This window comes from Trachinotus anak, unplaced genomic scaffold (genome assembly GCF_046630095.1).
Source record: "Trachinotus anak isolate AG129_WGS33_773 ecotype Australia unplaced genomic scaffold, CSIRO_AGI_Tana_v1 ptg000016l, whole genome shotgun sequence".
Lineage (NCBI taxonomy): Eukaryota > Metazoa > Chordata > Actinopteri > Carangiformes > Carangidae > Trachinotus > Trachinotus anak.
Genome location: NW_027273867.1, coordinates 25,855,001 through 25,875,903, shown reverse-complemented (window position 1 = coordinate 25,875,903; position 20,903 = coordinate 25,855,001). Strand labels below are relative to the sequence as shown.

Here is a 20,903-nt window from a genome sequence, read left to right as displayed (position 1 = left end):
AATATTTTTAATAAGTTTGTTGTGGCTCCAAGTTGAAAAATTGTAGTCTAAAAAACAGACATGATTTTCACATTAAAAGATTTCAGTTTTGTGGTTTCAGTGGTGAGTTTGCGTGTAGACTTTTATTTGCCATTTCATACAACTGTGATTAAACTGATCAGTTGTTTTTCTGATTGATTTGATTTTAAGTGCAGAGACAAAAAAATAAAAACAAAGAGAGAAAAAAAGTTCACGTGTCCATGAAGCGCCTACTGAAACGCTTTATCAAAACTAAAAACTTTGCATTGATAAAATACAACGTTAAAGGTATGATACAGTGTTATGACTAAGAAAACATCACAGATAGCGTTTTCCTGTCGTCACCAGATAATGAAACACTGCAGAGAGAAGGACACGTGATTTGTACGAAACCCTGAAAACACTACGCTGAAATTTACAGGAGTGATTGTGTGTTTCTGTGACAACTTTTTCAAAGCCACAACACTGAAAAGACCAGAGGAAACATGTGCAGTTTATCATTTAGTTGTTAAAAAATGCATTCAGAACAAGAGACTTCACAGTTTCAGGGCTGACACATCCAACAGCAAGCACTTCAAGGGAAAGTCCACCCAGAAATCCATCTCCATACGATGCACTGTGCATGTTAATGAGACCCAAAGTTAGAACAAAGTTATGGAAGAACAGCTGTCTTTAGTGTCTCTCTGCTGTTTTTTTTTTTGTCTTTGAGGTCAGTTTATGTCTCTATTGTCTTAATTGTCTCTGTTGGCCTTTTTGTGTCTCTCTGTCTCTTTTACGTCATGATGTCATTGTTTTACATCACTTTATGGTTGTGTTTTTGACCCTGTTGTCATTTGATGTCACTTAGGAGACGTTTTATGTCTCTGTAGTTGTTTTTGGTCTCTGGAGTCATTTTGTGTCTGTGTTTTGTCTCTGGGGTATTTTTTTTGTCTCTCTGTCTCTGTTTTATGTCCTATTGTCATTGTTTTACATCACTTTAAAGTTGTATTTTGTCTCTGTAGTTATTTTACTTCACCTTGGAGACATTTGGTGCCTCTCTTTAGTGACTTTGTGACTCTTTGAGGTCATTTAAAGTGTCTCTCTACTCATTTTTCTCCTTGTTCTTCCACATCACTTTATAGTTGCTCTTTGTGTCTTTGCATTCATTTGCAACTTTTCAGCAAAAAATATTATCAGTCACTTCAAACAGAGACTCTGGCCCCGGGGCTCCCTGACCCTTTGGGCTCCCGTTCATTGATCTCTTACTCAGGTGGATTTTCTCTTCAAGTCCAATGTGAGGAAAGACAAACAGTTTGGGTAAACCAGCAGCTTGAGAGCAAAGTTCAGCTCAGAAGCAGCGGTAGTCCCCGAAATTAAACAAGAACAAACACAGAAAAAAAAAACACAGCAGAAAGAAGAAAACGAGTCCCAACTCCCTTAAAGGGTAAAAAACAGCAGCGACGGAGCTGCTGGAGATCCTAATCCTATGTAAACAGGCTTAGTGTAAGGCAAGGAGGAAGAGGAGGAGGAGGAGGAGGAGGAGGAGGAGGAGGAGAAAGAGGCTGAAGTGAACTTTAAGATGAAACAGATGAGGAGGGATGAAGGTGTGGGAGGAAGACAGGGTGATGAAGAGGATGAGTAAGCGGAGGGAGGCGGACAGGCTAGGAGGAGGAGGAAGAGCAGGATGCAGATGGCTGAAAGGCAGACAGCAAAATTAAAGGGACCAAGCTCAGACACAAACCTCTCCTGAAAACTTGACTCAGAAAGCAGCTGACAGTGAACGACTCGCTCAGCAACAAGCTGCTACATCTTTACAAATATCTTTTAAGCAGCTGTCGACTTTGTGAGTCTGTCAGTTTGTTTTCTTAAACATTATGAGTCTGAACCAATAAACTGCATTAAAAAAGCTGTGATTAAAGGGATCATTATTAAACCTGTTTTACAATGTTAAAATAAGAATTGTGTTATTGTGTTATTGAGATCACTAAACATACGTAACGATAATGAGAAAAGTTTGTAAGAATGAGCTGTTTGAGCTTTTATTCTGGCATAAATATTATAGAAAGAAAAATTAAATATCAATAATTGAATTTGTTAAATAATTACATTTTAGGGTTTCACACTTTATCAAATTCAATCAGTTATATCAATAATAGTAATCTTAACATTAAAATATATGATTGACGACATTAAATTTCAGAAAATTTTACTAGTTGAAATTTAACTTATGTTTATCAAGAATTTTACATAAAAAATTACGTTTGTCAAAAATTAACTTTTTCATGTCAAAAAGTATTGTAAAGTATTTACTAGATAGACTATGACATATATATTTTCAATTTATTTAACCTTTATGTTTAGATCTTGAAATAAAATCAGGTTTTCATAACTACAATCAATAGTCATAGGAAGAGATCTAGCAATCTATTTTAGAATTTATACATTTTTCATTTATTACAAAATTTTTTAATCTATTCCAGTTGGTATTTTTAATCATAATTCATTCATTGACATAAAAAGTGTAATTTAAAATGTAATACTTGATCCATACAAACTTTTTGTTTAAATTTTTGATGTGAACAATTTTAATTTTAACTGAAATTGACTGAAATTAATTTTTATTTCAGTTTCATGTTATTGGACTAATTAACAAACTAATCATTTTATCTCTCAAAGTCAGGGAGGATGGAAATGAAGCTAAACCTGATTAAAATTTGCTAAATGCTGGAAGTTGGATAGACAAAATACACTTTTTGTAATCAGTGGACTAACACAAACGAAGCTGCTTGGCTTCGACACTCCACCTGTTCTAACATCTCTGTGTTTTCTTCATGTGAGTCTTACAAAATAAAAGCCTCTATCACTAAACACGACCGTTTCAGTCTCATGTTTCTCTGTCACTGCTGGTTGTTGTGTTCAGATTCTCCTCATGTGTGCTCATGATTACTGAGACACAGCTGTGTTTTCCTCCTGAGTTTGCCTGAATAAATGAAAGCAGCTTCTTTCCTCTTTAGATGTTTCTGCTGGATGAAGTCAGCCTGCAGCTCCATCTGCTGTGTTCAGCCACGGAAGTTTAATTGATGTCTCGGTTTCTCTTTTCTTTTCTCCTCTTGTTTCTCTCATGTTCATCTTGATGGATTTAGCTAAATTTTCTTGCTTCTGTCTCCGTTGTCACACATATTTAAAAGGAAAAAGAGACAAAGAGGAGGAGAGGGTGACTTTGCCAACATTTTTTTCCTCCACTTTGTGGTGGGTATATGGAGCTCATCTCTCTCTGTCTTGTTTCCATCTGTCCCTGTGTGCTCTTAATGCAGGTAATAATTAAAGCCATTTCTGTCGTCTTAGGGAAACAACACCATTAACACACAACAGAGTCATTTAGATGTGCACCTAGTGCCGTTGTTAAAACTCAGAATAAATTATCTCTGCCTGTTGATGAAGAGCTAAAGGAAACGATTTTACTTGATAAGTCCTCTAATATTTGTAGCTTAGATGGCTAAAATTTAAATACTGCACTGCTGTGATAGCTGTGGTGGTCTATACATGCCGATAGAGGTTCTATTTGTCCTGGCTTTAAAATATGTCCTGGCTTTAGTTTTAAAAAACTAAATTCCATTAACTGATTTTAAATTTCAACACATCTTACTGAAAACACAGATTCTTACAGGAATCACTTGTAAACAGATTTGTTCTTCAGCGGCGCAAATGAGTGATTTAAAACAACATCCTGCATTTAGCAAATTTCACAGCTTCAGTTATGTCTTGACATTGAAAACATGTTCTGCAAAAGCAATTGTCTGTACAGTGTCAACATTAGCATTTTCACTTGTACACAAGAAATGTCAAAATTTACTGAAAATTACTGAGCACCTAAATGCATCTATATTTTACTGCCTACTTCTCTCTGGCACCAATTAATCCTCACTACTGGTAAAACTCCAAGAACCTAAAGAAAAAACTTAAATTGCATTTTCTGTCCCAAGAGGGAGGTGAGTCCACACAATGTGCACAAACAGGTCTGTGTCCCCACAGTGTATGTGCATGAGTTGTGTCCCCACACTGCAGCTTTAACACAGAAAGAGATTTCACTCACACATGACCCTTTCTCTGGTGCCACTTTACTTGCTACTGGGAGGCTCTAAGAATTAAAAAAAAAACAAAAACAAAAAAACAAAAATATAACCCTAAAGAAAACTACTTTAGTTGGCAAGTATGTCCCCATAATGTAGGCGTATGAACTTTTGTGTGTCCCCACAGTTTAATACTAAATATACACACCTGTCCAGAGCCTTGAAGCACAATCTGCACCTTAAATAAAAGGCTCTTTTTCCTCCTGCAGCAGCTGACAGCAAAGTAATGAGAGTTTTAGCTCTTCCAGGGAGACGAGCAAGAGAAGAACAGAAGCGATAAGACAGAGTGAGACGTCTTACTCTGACAGAGCTCCTCTTTATTGTTACGTCCTCTTTTATCAAATATTTTTCCTCTTTGTGTGCTGTAGCAAAACAAATGTATTTCACCTGTCAAACCTGTGAAGCTAAATTAAATGTAAAAACCAAAGAGATGGTGTAAAGAGAAATCTGCCACGTGGATGAGAAAAACTGAGAGATAAGACAAACGGGGAAGGGGAAGACATCGAGGGAGAGGTGGACTGGGGGAAGATGGGAGGAGTGGATGGAGTCGGTTGTAGGGTGTAGTTCGGCAGTGAGCTGCTGGAAGTGTTCGACAGCCAGTGTTTGTGTGTGTGGAGACATACAGGGAGCGTGTTCACTGCATCACTATGTGTCATTATCACTAAGCAGTGTATGAGAGTGTGTGTGCTTACAAGACGTGCATATGAATACAAAGGCAGTAGACGTAGTTACACTGTTATACTGTATATCACTCTGTGTGTGTGTGTGTGTGTGTGTGTGTGTGTGTGTGTGTGTGTGTGTGTGTCTCGAGTAAGAGTAGACTTTACATTCTCAATGTAAGATCAGAGGATCTTTCTATCAGACGCATCACTTCACCTCAGACAGACAGTGAGGACGACTGAAGAGCAGGAGAATCCAGCTTGTGGAAAAAACCTGACACCACTGGAACATGGCAGGCGTCTCAGCCAGTCACACAGGGCTGCTGCCTGATGGGCCATTTTCAGCTCCATCCATTTTATCCACATTTACACAAAAGCAGCAAAGCCTCAATGGAGCTGAAGTGGGACATGAAACAGCGGATGTTGGGCAATTTAGAAATTGAGACTTAAATAAAGAGAGAGAAAAGATTTGGCTTAAATTCATCAACAGCAGAAAAATGTTTACATATATGTAAAAATGTGTATCTCTTTGAATAGAGCCTCAGGGGGGAAAAAATTTTGAGGCAATTTTTTTTAAATCTATGAGGTGGGTCAGGAAAGCAACTGCATTATGGCCATTTTAACATAAGGAGATAATGCTGGTCCAGATGTGCCTTTCAAAATATGTTCAAATTGTGTCCAAGATATGGGCACAATCTGAACAAAAATCTTTTTTGGCAAGAAGATCTTAGTGGGACTGACAAACAAGCAGCTGCTTTCTGGGGACAATTTTATGTAATAAAATGTTGACAAAAGGGGCAGAAATTTTGTTCAAAATATGCCTTTTTTTAAATTTTAATTCAAAATTTGGAGTGAAAGTTGAGCTTGTGTTTTAACTTGAGAAGAGGCTCCACCAGGCTCTTTGGATGTCACCACAGACACCAGCAAATAAAGATGGATGTCACCCACAGGTTTCTGAAGCTCAGAGTTAGCTGCTCCATGGTCGCTATCATGGCAGTGTCTGGCTCCGCCCCTAACTCCCAGCTAAAAATTCAGCCGTACAGGTGTCATGAAGGAGGAAATGATCTCTAGAGACCAGAACAGTTTCTGTACCAGACTGTAAACATGTTTCTTTCTGCTGTAAAGTTGAACATTTGAACATGGGAGTCTACGGGGACTGACTCACTGCTGGAGCCAGACTCTAGTGGTTGTTAGAGGAACTGCAGCTCTCAGTTCTTAACTGTTGATGCTTCATGTTTCAGACCTGCAGGTTGATGATTGGATGTCAGTGAATATTAAACCAAAATCGAGCCTTAAAAACATCTACAGTCGTGTTTTTATAAAAAGAAAACTGACTCCTTTAGGTATCCACTGTTCAGACTGAAAAAAAAAAAAAAAAAAAAAAAAAACAGGTCTGAATCATGTGGAGGACAAAAGATCTGCTCATGGAAACTCATTTGCAACATGAACTTTTAAGTGAATTGTCCAGCATTAACAGAAATCATGACACTTTCTCAGCAGGTGACTCAACACTGACAAAAACTCTATTATTAAATGACAAAAAAAAATATATATAAAAAGACCTAATAACTCTGTAATTAGAGAGCCAGAGCTGGAGAGAACGGAGACAGGCTGGATGTTATTATGGAAATGAAGCTCTTCAGTGATCCTCACTTGTGCACTGACAGAGTCCTCCTGCGTTAAAAATCAAAACTGCTTTTCTATTTTCAGTCTCTGTCTGGGAGGTCCCCCGCATAGCCCCGGGAGGGGGGAGGGGCACATCTTTTCAGTTCCCAAAAATGAAAAACCTCCTTAACTTTCAACAAAACACATAAAGTTGCATTCATTGAAATTTCAGATCCATCTCCCACATGATCCTGCTGTGCTCCATCAGCAGAGGCTTCAGCTGGGGGGGGGGGCAACAGTCTGCCTTTGCTTCAGAAAGGGAGAAAAAAAATAAATAAATAAATCTTTTCTTGTTTCTGTCTGTTTTTTCCTTCAGGCAGAGGTGCGATCACCCACCCACCCCCTCCCACCAGAAAGGACCCCTTCTGAGAGCCTGGAAAACTTTTAGAGATTCACTGAACAGAATGAAGATTCAATCTCACTGAGGAGGAGGAGGAGAAGGGAGGAGGGAGGGGCACTGCAGGGCCACGGGGTGATGGAGGAGAATATGACTTATCATTCAATATAACATTCAAACCTTCCTGCAGCAAAAAACCCAGAGAGAGCGATTTCATTTGAAACCATTTCTCTGTTTGGGGGGGGGGGGGGGTGTTCAGCTCGAAGGTTCACACTCCCTGTGAGGAGGATTGACAGGAGACCTCCGACCAGGAGGAGCCCATCACAGCAGAGTGTGTGCAGGTCGCCTGAGGGGCTGAGCTGCTGCTGCTGGAGGAGAAAATAACAGAGACGTCACTGCAGCTCTGCTTCATTTCACTCCTTTCGCTGTGATACAAGAACAGGAGAACCAAAGGAGAACAAATCTGTGGTTCAGTCCCTCACTGTGAACTGAACACAACTGTCTGCATCACTGATGACAGTTACTGAATTACCAGCATGCACCAATCAGAATGTGTGTTTACAAACAGCAGCCTGAACATTAGGAGACAATTATCAACTTTGACATCACACAGTTTAATTTAAACCTTTTCATCATATGAATCTTCTCCACCTTCACAAAGATGCTGTTTCAGAGATTTCTCTGTGAAAGTGATGAAGGTTCAGATGATGTTGGACAAACACACACTGACGCTGTAACAACAGACCCACCTGTGGATCAGTGGTTTCAGAAAGAATCCGGCTGAACTGGTAGAAACAGCAGCTGAAGAAATGATGAGACGTGACAGAGCTGTGTGGTGACCATCTGCGTGGTGAGACGCCTGGCGTTTCAGACATCAGCTGCTGCTGAAAGGACCGGTTACTAAGCAACAGTTGGGTCGACAGGACGACACAGAGTCGCTGGAAACCAGCTCATCTCGTCTCTGCAGTCAAACCGATTAAACAGGATCCTGCTTTCAACTCTCCTGGGCCTCCTCCTCCTCCTCACTCAGAAACAACACTGTGTTGTTCACGTGTTTCCTCAGTGAATCAATAACTTCTAAAAGTCAGTTAATAAAAGTTAACAAAAAGTTAAAAGGACAAAATAAAACCATCTTCTCACATGAGAGACAGCAACCCTAACATGCTGCTGGGCAGCAGGGCAGGCAGAGAGCGCAGAGACCCCTCCTCACCTTTCACACTCCGACATTCACTTCAGGTAGTTGCTGCAGAGCTGCTGAATCCTGCAGAGCTGCTGTCGGAGAGCTGCAGGGTGGAGGGGTTTCTACAGCCGTCACTGCTGTAAGATCTGGGCAAAAATCACAGACAGGAGAGGAGAACTCCAGGTCTTCACACAGACACAGCTCAAATAGCTCTGGATTGATCTTAATGTTTGGTTCGTCTGTTGGTCTGATTTTACCAACATCATTTTATTATTATTTCCTCTCCTGTTAAATCTGACACTAATCAAATCAAACTCCACGTACGTGTGTGTGTGTGTGTGTGTGTGTGTGTGTGTGTGTGTGTGTGTGTGTGTGTGTGTCAGAGCGACCACACGCTGTTATCAGAACCTATTTGACTCATTAATCATGTTCAATCACTAACTGATATTAAAGATCTTTTCAGTTACACATATTGTGTTGACAGATGTTGTGTTTTTTGCCCGGATGTGCTGCCTGCCAGGCAAACTGAGGCGACCATCAGACAGAAGGCAGTGAATACCAGAGTGCACATTTCCCAAACTGTTGACCTTCCCACCACAGTACTGTGAGCTTGATGATCTGTTTTGATTTCAGCGACATGAACCACGTGTAGCCATAAAAGAAACATTTTTACATTTCAATTTAAACTGAGGTGCAACCTCAGACCGGAGGTTGTTTACCAAACTTGGCTGTTAAAGAAAGCCAGAAACCTAGCATTTATCACTATCAGAAATGGGACGAAGCTACTGAATGCAAGTCACAAATAAGTCTCAAGTCTTAAATGTTATGTTCTGAGTTTAGTCCAAGTCCTAAACTTTGAGCTGCAGCTGCTTCAATTGTTTCCACGAAGGTCATGTTGAGGATTCATGAGTATCACGTTAGCAGATTTACCTACTTAATGCTAGCTCTAAGCTGATATTGTCTAGGATCACAAACTCTATAATCTTAACTTTTATCACATGTTGAATGAAGCTGGGAGTTGTTGCGTCTCAATCTGTGAGTTTTGAATGTTTTTGTGCAGGTTGTGTTGATCAGAGGTCACTTGTTTTTAATCTTTGGGCCTGAGATAGATTGAATTGAAATGAGATGGTCTGGTCTAAGGAGGATTTTCTCCTTGCGTCACCAGCTGTTGCGGCTCGTTTAACAACCTTGACAACACACAACTTTTTGTTGTTTTTAACAGTTGTACTGTTGTTGAACTGAGCTGAAACACAACACTGACATTAACAGTGTGATCTTCAGGCTCTGTCCATGCTGTCTGTTCTCATTACCAGCGCGCAATCAATCTTGGGAGGTTGGGAGATTTGAAGGTTGGGAGGTTTGAAGCTTGGGAGCTTGGCCTCAATATAGGCCAGGAAAAGACGGCTGCTTTTGCAGGAGCCTTTGAAATGGGACGGTCTAGTTGCGTCGCTGTGATGTAACACAGCTCATACCTGGAGGCTAAAGTTTCCAAGTTCCACCAGATTTTTACTTGAATGTTAATGTTAACAGTGTGAAAGGCTGAACCCACCACAAACTTCCATCGTTATCAGTAAACAATAGATCTTAGAGCTGAACTGAAGCTCAGATAATTAGTGAATACTTAGGTGAACAAAGCTATGAGCCACTTTGTTGGCAGTAGTTTCCTCCCAGATGTCTGTTAGTCTGGTTTCTCTCCTCCAGAGGGGAAACATGTACTCGTGTTTCTGCTTTACTGTCTTGGTGTGATCGTCGCCTCAGTTTTACCTACTTCCTGTCAGGGTTGCTGCCTCTCAGGCTGCCTGTCAGGAAATTCGGTAGTCGAAGGTGTCCTTCTCCATGTAGTCCGTCCAGGTGGAGGAAGGCATGCTCCGATACGGGTCCAGGAGGATCCGGAAACAGCGGACGATCAGCAGGCCCAGAAAGATGAAGAGGATGAGGACGAAGACAAAGGCCGCCCTCTGCTCGAGCGTGAGGAAGGAGGCCGATGGTGAGGAGGAAGAGGAGGAGGAGAAGTCTGACTCAGAGGCAGAGAAGGTGCTGCTGTAGAGGTCGTCGGTCATGTTGGGATGGAGGGTTCAGACTGTCCTCTTCTTCTGTCCAATAGGAGACGGTCTACAGGAAAACATCATCTTTGTGGCAGAAGGTCGACATCAGAGTGGAGAGGTCTGCGAGAAACAAAGACACACACAATAAAAACATAACATTTCCTGTCACATTATTACTGCACAGGCAGGTAGACAGGCAGGTAGACAGGCAGAAACATATACACACAAACTGAGGAAGAGCTGGTGGCCATGACAGGTTTAAATACTGGTATGGGTGATGAGGAACCTGGGAACAGGTGTGTGACTGGGCAGGGAAGTTCAGCTGATTGCAAATGGGAAACAGGTGAGCAGGTGTGTGTGAAAACACAAGGTCTGGGGACATCAGGTGGACGGATGGAAAACAGCCGATCTGGAAGAGAAGTGAGTGGGGGCTGGAGACAGGGGCCGAGGGGAACAGGGACCTGAAGGCTGAAAGACTCTGTTCCTGAGGTCAAGAACGCACCTTTCAGCTCAAACATCACGTTATAATCTTATAATCATTATAATCTGTCAGAAATCACACAGTCATCTCCAGGATTCATCCTCTGGGGAACAGGAAGGGGATCAGGACAGTTCAGGACAATGTGGCCTGCATCGTTTGAATCGTGGAAATCTGGCTTTGTGCTGGAGGCACCGAGATCTTTCTTTCTTTTGCTGAGACGGGTTTATCCACATGATTCTGTCTTCACAAAGCAGAGCTGTTTCATAACTAAACGTCCTCAGACTCTCTTTAACTACATTGTTCTCTCGCTTCTTCTGTTGTCCTTGTGCCAGCGGTCTGTGGGCGGGACTGTGGGAGTCGCTCCTTTCAAACACATCGCTCTGGATGAAGCTCTTCATTTGCTTCCCACATGCAGATTGAAGCCAAACTCAATTGGCTTCAAATGCTGACAGTTTTTTTTTTAATTGAGGTTTTTTCAGTCGAGTCTGTGAGAAGTCAAATTTGGTGAAATTTGCCTTTGTTTTAGTTTAATATGAAACTTTTTGTGTGTTGTCCTCGTTGTGCCGGTTATTGCATCAGGTGTCAAATGATCAAGTTATAGCTTATGTGTTATCAAATGATCATGTGTTGTTCCCAATATTCTTTTAACTTTGTCTCTATCTGCAGCTGCAGCTAATGAAGCCGATTCTGTCTCTACAAAAAATAATAAAACATTAAAGCTGTGTTGAACAGTCCCTTACTTCCTGTTTTCAGTAGGTGGCGCCATGACTATGACTTCATCTTAGTATGCAGAGGTCTTTGGTGAGGTCTTTGGGACCACCACAGCATTCAACGAAAGTCACAACAAAGGTCTTCAGCATCCTTTGATCAAGTTCGAGCTGGGTCTGGTCAACCTGTCACCCCCCTGTCACCCCAGACAGATTTGATTTATTCTGTAGGAGGATCTCTGGATGTGAACCTGGTCTCTGTATGTGAACCTGGTCTCTGTATGTGGACCTGGTCTCAGGATGTGAACCTGGTCTCTGGATGTGAACCTGGTCTCAGGATGTGGACCTGGTCTCTGGATGTGAACCTGGTCTCAGGATGTGAACCTGGTCTCAGGATGTGGACCTGGTCTCAGGATGTGGACCTGGTCTCTGGATAAACTGACATCAGACTGTGATGTACAGTGATGAAACAAAACAAAGTAAAAGTAAAGTGTAGATCAGACAAACTTCAGAATAAAAGACAGAAGAGTTGCAGCCAACAACAGATGGATTATCTGGAGATGATTCACCAACAAACTAAAATATCTCGTCCCATATGGTCCAGTGGTCTGACGTCCTGTCAGGTTTCCAACCAGACTGAGCTTGGTTTCTACAAATCAATGTGAACAGCCTCCTGTGAGTGAACACACATTCCTCACTTGAATCAGTCACTGGTTAAGATCAACCAGTCCTTCAACCAGTATTTCGACCAGTCCCCCAACCTGAACCAACATCAAGCCTCTGATACGACCCACAGCATTGTCTCCTGAAATAGTGCCCCTACAGCAGCAGGGGTCCTGGACCTTGGTTGTCATGGTTACAATAAAAAACGCACAGACTGTACTATCTTCATCACCATGGTTACTATAATAACAGTCATGGTTTGGTTAGGTTTAGGAAAAGATGATGATTTGGGTTAAAATAAGTTCTTCCTCAACATTAGACGATCTTTGTTGTCATGGTTACAGTAATAACAACGAACAGTCATGGATGATAGAAACAACATAAACTGCTCCTGTCACATGGGAATCGAACACCGCTCTCCTGGGTCATATTCATCCATCCACCCCAACCTTCTCCTGACGTGGACTTTGTCGCTCTATAAACTACGTCACCGCACTTTTCCCTTTGCTCCTGTCATCATTACTACGACCACTAGATGTCGCCTAGCAACAAAACCTAACGATGGGTCATAATAACCAGCTGACAAACAACCTATGACCTCGTTTGTTACAGGACAGTCCCTGAAAACATCAGATGTGTGTGGAGAGATGATGAAGAGGCTGAACCTTCCTCACTTGAACACTTGATGTCAGAGCTCCATCATGTTCCCGTTTCATCATCTGAGCTTCATCTTTTCATGACTCCATCTTCTTCTTCTGCAGTGGTTTAATGGCAGTCCACCAGCTGTTATTTCTTCTGCAGAGACTAAATGTTGCAGATGTTTTGTCTTTTTACCACAGACCAACACAGATGTAGTTTTATTTGTGTGTTTTGTATCATGTGCATTGCTTCCTGTCCACAGCTGGAGGTCTGATATGAAACCTGGTGAAGTGTCATCACTTTGCTCTGGTCCAGATCAGCTGTAACGAGTCGACCGCAGGACGTCCGTGGAGGATCTGCTGAGTCTGCACAGTTACACTCCCTCCTCCTTCCCTCTTTAATATTTCACTGCCAGTCTTCTTCTACATTTTTATTCAGTTCAGCTCCAGTTTCTTCAGTCCTGCAGCAGAAAACCTTCCTGCAGAGTTTAAAATGCAGCTCCTACCTCTCCGTCAGGCCTGGAGAGAAATTAATCCCTTAAAGCTGCTGTTTATCACCAGTTATTATTTACTGATTAATTAGAAGCCATTCTGAGCTGATTCATCATTGGAAGAAGGGAAAACACAGGCACACACACCTGAGCACACACACACTCAGCAGTATGTTCTTTATAATGCAAGAAATAGTCTCAGGTCCCTCCAGGCTGCGGCTACTGCCTCTGAAAATGTGTGAATGCCTGAAAAAATTAATGAGATTTGATGCAGAGGGTGGAGCTGACCCCAGAGGTGTCATCACAGCCATCGGACTGAAGCCTTTGAACAGACATCTTCAGAAAATCAAAGAAATGTGAGGAGTTGAGGGAGAAGTTTGAAGCTTGGTGGAGGTCAGAGCTTCATCACTGAACTCACTCCTCATCTTCATCGTCTCCACTGTTTCACTCCCCAGTCTGACCATGTTATAGCAGCTGGCTGTGACTGTGATATTAAAGGGTCACTCCACTGATTTCACCACAGCATCAGTTCACTGGCTGTGGCTCTGCTGGAGCACAGACTGATTTGTGGCCTCAGTGGAGTCAGTCCACTGGTTAAGGTGGTTGCTTGGACTCTAGACTGGAAGAGATGTGTGTAGTTCTAGTATTTAAACCTTTTTTACTAAAAAGCCCTTTTACGCTGCCAGTTGTCTGTTGGGAGAGGACGCACTGAGCTGCTATCCGCCCTGCAGACTGATAAACTGAGCCGTCAGGTCTCATCCCCAGGTTGTTGCTCCTGTCAGTGTCTGAGCCGCTTGGTGATGGTGTGTTATTTGAACTTACTTCAGGGCTGCAGCTCACTCTCAGAGGAGGGTGTAGCCACGGTGTCTGTGGTCAAACAGTACCAGGCAGGACAGGTGATGGGTGTGTTTACAGTGTTTGAGCTTTGAAAGTCGTCACAGCAGGAATGAGGTGAAAACGAGCGAGTTCACCCAGGTGTTGTGTTTATATCACTGCTGATCAGCGTGGGAGCTGATAAATACCTGTGACTGCTCCAGAGTCATGTGACCTGGGAGTGAATGCTGTTTGGACTTTTCCACAGCAGACAAAAGCCAGATGTTAGCAGGTTTTCTGACCTGTGGAAAAGGTGTTTCAGAGTCTCCAGCTGTGCTGCAGCTCTGAGAGGCTGCAGGCGTGTGATCATGTTATACTTGTTTATAAAGCTCTTCCTGGTTTGGGACCAGCTCACACTGCAGACTGTCGTTTTATAATCTTCATGAGCTCTTAAATCCTCTACCACCAGGCTTTTACATACACACAGTTTTACTTTAACAGGCAGAGCAGCTTTTTTTCTTTAACTATGCTCCACAACCACTGAAAACCTGCCAGGAGCTAGAAGAGATTCAGGCTCTGAACATTTGAAACAACAGCTGAAAACCTGTTTATTTAATTTGGCTTTTAATTATTTCTCTCATATTTCACTAGTCTTACTGGTTTCTGCTTTTATTTTCATTTAAATGTTTTATCAGCTACTGTCTTTCTATAGTCTAATGTCATTGCCTTTCTATTTATCCTTATTTTATTTTACTGTTTAATTTTTTATTGTAAAGCTTTGAGCTACATCTCTTGTATGAAAAGTGCTAAGTTAATAATACTAGTTATTTTCAATTATTCATAATTGTATTCCTTTTTAATATACAGTGTGTGTAATTATTTATAGATGAACATGAATTAAACTCATTAGAATTATAAATGAGGTTTCAAATTTCAGTTTGACCTAAAGCAACATACTGTAGATCCTCATGAACAAACACAAATCAACAAAAACACACACTCATACATACACTCATCTGTTTCCTGTTTCTACCTGTTGCTGTTCGTTTGAGAAAAACAACTGTCACTGCTGCAGATCAGCCTGTGTGAGTGTGTGTGTGTGTGTTGAGACCACAGTGACCACGATGCGTGCTGTGGTTGCCATAGTTACTGAGGTCCGTCTCTCCCTCTCTCTCTCTCAGCTTGTGGACTGATTAGACTATGGAAATCAACAGCCGTCACCATGGCGACGCTGCACCTGATGTAATTGCAGCATTTATCAAACCCAAAGAGGGTTTCTATCACAGCGATCCAGATAATGAAAATAATCATACAAACAGATATAATATAATATAATATAATATAATATAATATAATATAATATAATATAATATAATATAATATAATATAATATAATATAATATAATATAATATAATACAGAGTCAGAGAAACAGCAGGTCACTGAGCTTCTTCTTCTGCTGCTGCTCACAACACACTGACTTATTATGAAAAAATATTTCACCTTCCTGTCCACTCTTTGAATTATCATTACAGACTCGACTGATGGAGAAGCTGCTTTTGACCCAGAAGTTACATAATAACTTCATAGATACATCAAACTATTTGTACCATGACATGGTCACCAAACTTGAAGGAGTCGAAAGGTCAGTTTGCTCTTTCTCACCATAATTCTCAAATTTCAGGTGAGATATTTTACGTCTGGCCCGTCCGTCAGATCACAGCTGATTCTTCTGATTCAATCCTGATCCAGTCAGAGAGGTTTCAGTTTTCTGATTCTCAGAGAACTGAAGCTGCAAATTGTTCCCCTAACCTGGTGAGTATTATGTTTCATCATGACTGGACCATATAACTTTATAATTAAAATGACCAACAGTTTAGACTCACATCTGAAGAAATAACAGGTCGGTCAGTGACATGAACAGGTGCGCACGGCTGTTGTGAAGCTCTTCACTGTCTTTTCATTCTGAAATACAGTCGTTCTCACTTCCTGCAGAATCAGGTTGTTTATGTGTTCTTTACATAGATTTATTCTTAGTGATGCCTCACATGAACCATGTAACTGTAGTGTTACTATCACTGAGACATGACGGACAAAACATCACAAATAAGACACAGTCACAACTTCATCTCATTCCTAGTCACCAGAGGATGAACCTCTAAGGACTTTAACCCTACATTTGTTCACATTTATAGTGAACAACAGCAGCTGAATCAGCAGTGATCAGCTGTGATCGGCTCCTGTCTGCAGTAACAGGACATCTGTCTCGGCATCACTGTGAGACTGAGGGAAACTTAAAAACAGGAGGATTGTGGATGAAGTTCTGCAGCTGTAAGTTGCATCTTTTTCCTCATTTCTCAGTGGATTTACTGATGTCAGACATAGAGACTTCCTTACAAAGTGTAGGTCACACAGAATCTAAAACTGCGTGTTTAATTATCTTTGAGTTCGGACTCATAGGAGACAAACTGTCCCAATCGTGCTCAGGGTTTTTGCGCTCTCGCCTCAAACGACTTGTTGCCGCCTGCAACACTTTAAACACTGAATGCTGTTTATTGTTGCATAAGATGTTTACTGCTGCTGGAGGTGGAGAGAAGACACAGAGTCCTGCTGTAAAATGTGTTGGTGTAGAGAGAGTGGAGGAGTGCGAGTGGGCGAGAGAGGAGGACATCAATCTGTGGTAGAGAGAGAGAGAGAGAAGGTTCTGCAGAGCCTACATTTTACATGTTGTACGCTCTTTTCTATTATTTCTGATGGACTCAGTTAGAAATATTCAAATAAACTGATTTTGTATGAGAACAGTTTCCTGATTCATTCTCTCTGCTCCTGATTCCAAAAACCTGTTGAGCTGCAAATTACAAGAAAAATGCAGCAAATATATGACACAATAATTCATGTTGAATTCTTCCCTGATGTTTATTCTCCACAAACACTAAAATCAAATGCAGGAGGTCTGTAAGAATCAAGCACAGATTGACTTCATATACACTGACTTGTGTGTCAGACACTTTTGTCCTGTTGTTTCTTAAACAGCGATGATGTGATGATGATGAAGAAAACTTACTTGTATATAAAGAGGTTTATTACAGAGAAGTCCAGCATCAAATCAAGCACCATGGATTGCCTGAGACAGGAGTCGCAGCCAATATGATTCTCCACTGAATATCAGCTCTAACTACCCGCTTATATAGGTTGGTGTCATGAAGCTGAGACAAGATATATGATCCATATCTAAATGGACCTCATTTCCTAAGACAAAGAAATGCTCATCTCCTATGTCCTTTTGACCTAGGGCGCCTAATTAAATGTACCAGACCCAGGAAGTCACATACCACATGGAACTTAGGATACTACAGTCCAAAGTGTCTTAACAAGTGAAGGACGTCAGTAAAGCTTCAGTGCAGTGGTCAGTCGGGCTCGGTGTGAACTCAAATCACAAAGCCGGACGTAGCAAAGAGTGTGAACCTTCCACAGAGACCAGCAGGGAGCTCTGAACCTCACCACAGTCATGTTAGCTCGTTAGCCTGTTAGCACCTTAGCCTGTGGATATTTGTCCTGACTGACTCACTGCAGCAGTTTGTCTGATATATGTCTTTTAGTGCTTGTTAGTGTTTGATTTGAATACTTGTATCATCTGTGGCTTATTTCTTGTTTCTGCTACTGTCATGATTCAACATCCATACGAGCTGGTAATAACGCAGCATTATCACAAGTATCAATCAGTATCAATTAGTATCAATTGTCACAATTATCTCAATTATCACAGTGAGTTCAGCAAAACTCTTCTTGTTTCAGAAGTCATCCGCCTAATGTTACATTCAGAGGTTTACTGAATATGTCCACATCCACAGCAGCTCTGCATCCTCTCTGCTGTCAGACGGTCAACCCTCCACCTGTCCACCTGTCCACCTCCTGTGTTGTCAACATGTTCATTAGATGTTTCATCCATTGAGGGTCCTTTACTCCTCTTTAACATCATCCACCCTCTGGACATCACGAGGTGTTGTCTACTCTGACACACTCCACACACATGCAGGGTCAGGCTGATATTGTGCGTCTGCAGTTGTTCTTCTGACACGCTGTGAGTTTTTGCTGTAGCACAAACAGTAGTTGTGTCTCCAGCAGGAGGCAGAGACTCTGCAGCAGAAAGCTCCACCTGCTGCAGCAGCTGATTCACATGCAAACTGCAGCAGTTGATCCTGATCCTCAGGCCAAAGCAACCGGGCTCCAACAGCTTCAGTAATGCCTTAGGCTGGACAGCCTCACTGTGACTGTGTCTCTCCCCCTCTCTCTCTCGATGACCTCATGCCATTAACTTTGTTTCCTTTTCTCTCCCGTAGTTTGTGCTTCTCCTCTCTCTCCCTCTCTCTGTCCTCATTCTGCAGGTATCTCTGCCTCGGGAGCAGCAGGATCCAGATCCACCACTACTCATCTTTACTATTAACCACTGTTACCTGTCATCATTATTATTGATAACACCATTACCTACACAGCTGTTCCTGGTCTCTCTCTCTCTCTCTCTCTCTTCTCTCCCCTCTCCTCCCCCTCCCCCTCTTTCTATCTTCTCCTAAACCCAACCGGTCGAGGCAGACGGCCGCCCACCCTGAGCCCGGTTCTGTTGGAGGTTTCTTCCTGTTAAAAGGGAGTTTTTCCTCCCCCCTGTCGCCAAGCGCTTGCTCGTTGTGGGAACTGTTGGGTTTTTCTCTGTAACAAAGTAAGGTCTTGACCTTACCCTGTAAAGTGCCTTGAGATAATGTATATTATGATTTGGCGCTATACAAATAAAATTGAATTGAATTGAATTGTGTGTGTGTGTTGTACTCTCTGCAGGTAAAAGTTCAATTCAGGCATCCAGCAAAGCATCAATACTGTCAGAGGCTGAGGGTGAAAATCCCAGAGAGAGAAGCTGAGTTCATTCAGTTCATGTTTTCAGCTTCTTTTTGACTTTATGGGGTAAAAAAGTTTTTCTGACAGAAACATCTGCAGCCTCCAGATATACAGAGATGATAAAGATGACGAAGAGTTGTGTGAGACAGGAAGTGACTCTGACATCTGCTGTTATTGACACTGATGATCATCTGTGGCTGTTTGATCTGTTTTTTATTGTTGACTGAGTTCATTTTCCCCTCACGTCTTATCTTAGGGAAACATCTTCACGTTAGGAGTACAGACACAAACCAAACACAACAAACTGTCTCTCTGTCACTAGATCAGAGAACGTCTTCAGAACCTTATTGATCTCAAGGGGCCAACACTGTCCTGGTTCTAGTGCTGCATACAGTAACACTGTTCTACTATGGTGTCCCACAGGGATCAGTGCTGGGACCACCTGTGCTCAGTGTTCTCGCTGCCTCTGGGTCACACTTTGATAAAACAACATAAATGTTCACTGCTATGCTGACGACACAGGAATCTATCTTCCTGTAACAGTCGATGAAAAACTACGACATATTTGTTCATCACTTTATGTGCAATAAATCCTGCATTTGATTATGGAAACTGAAATGTTGCTTGTGTGTTTGATTCCAGCTTCCAGGGTTTTTTGCTCTCACTGTGGAGACAGCTACATGCTGGGAAATAAAACAGAGACTTAGGTCTGGTTCTACAGGAGGAAACAGAGATGATGAAGGTTAAACTTAGCTCAACCCGAACCTGCAGATACACAACATTAATATTCAGATGGAGGTGCTGCTGTCCTGTCGTGTGTGTGGCTGTATTACTGAACATGAGCTGTGGTTCCAGCTGCGACAGCTTCATTCTCTGAGACATGAACCCTGACAACATGTGAACTGTAACCTGCAGCTGAGCTGAGAGACTGAATGTGTTGTCGTGAAAACACAGTTGACAAAACACAAAATGAGTTCATGTTCATTCAGCTGATCTGCTGCAAAATGCTTTCATTTTATTTTGTAATGTGTTTTAGTCACAGTGTCTCATTACTCATTGATTTTTCACATTAAAAGCCTTCTTTTCCCTCCCTGTTCTGACAGACTTTTATTGTGGAATATCTGTAGGAAGTGTTGAGTTTCTCTCACGGTGGCTCAACAGTGAAGTAAAAGTGATTAGATGAATTAATGAGCGTGCAGTTTTGTTTTGTGAGGATTTATTTATTAGTATTTATTTTCTTCATTGATATCATTTGTAAAGATTTTGAACTTGTGGATTTGTCATGTTGCTGGATTTTCGTCTAGGATCTGGATCAGATCTTGGTTGTGTCAGTGACGCTGGACTCTTTTCTGCTCATTTTAATCTTTATTTCTGTGCCACACTGTGACGTGCTGCTCTGATTAATTACTGTGAAGTAAATGTACGATGTGACTGATGTAACCACAAACTGTTGTTTCTACACTTCCGTTTCTGTACAGACTGTAAACCTGTGCTAAGTGTCCTTGGTGCCTCTGGGTCACATTTTGATAAAACAACATAAATGTTCACTTCTATGCTGACGACACACAAATCTATCTTCCTGTAACGGTGCTCTTTGCTGTGTGATGTAGAGCCATTTCTCATTTTCCCTAAAGATCAATAGGACTGTTACTGAATATAAACCTTGTGGTGCAGGTTATTCCATCAGCCGTTAACAGCGGAGATGTGATTCATCATCATTATGAAAGATCCTTTTTTTCTTTCACTCCTCAGATCTGCAGCTGGTTTAGTTTTTATTTGTTTAAGAGCCGAGCAGCTTCTGTTGTTTCTTAACAGACATTTGACTCAATTATTGATTATTTCTGCTGGCATTTTTACTCACAAATACAAATACAGCAAATACAGCAGGAAAAAACTGACAGCATGTAACACTAAAGCTGAGCCTGAAGCTGAAGCAACCAACAGGGACCGACCCAAGTACTGCAGGCTCTGGATCAGACCTGGTACAACTTTCAAGGAGACAGTGTCAGATGGGCACAAGATTTAGGACAAATAATAGGCCGATATTTGGTTTTGAGTAACAGCAGGAGCTTCCACCTGGAAAATCAAACCTCTTTCAAGAAGTTCTCAAGGTTTTTTCAGACTGTTTAAGGACCTTTAACAGCTGTTTCCCGTTCCCTCATGCAGGACTCAGGTCTCTGCAGACGACTGAGGTATAACCTGAACCAGGTG

General features: G+C 41.7%; 1 protein-coding gene across 2 annotated transcripts in view; it reads right to left on the bottom strand.

Moving 5' to 3' along the window:
* Positions 1 to 3,391: 3,391 nt before the first annotated feature.
* LOC139634529 (cortexin-2-like) overlaps positions 3,392 to 20,903 on the bottom strand; it is a 26,186-nt gene continuing 8,674 nt past the window's right edge. The window contains exons 2-3 of one of the 2 annotated variants that reach the window (XR_011693978.1): positions 7,538 to 10,133; positions 3,392 to 7,156 (exon numbers count right to left, since the gene is read on the bottom strand). Coding sequence is in view for 1 of the 2 variants with exons in the window: in XM_071501010.1 (XP_071357111.1) it covers positions 9,771 to 10,028 (258 nt within the window). In the remaining variant the exon portion in view is untranslated. Of the gene's footprint in view, positions 10,134 to 20,903 lie in introns of both variants that reach the window. The other variant, XM_071501010.1, reaches the window with a different exon arrangement.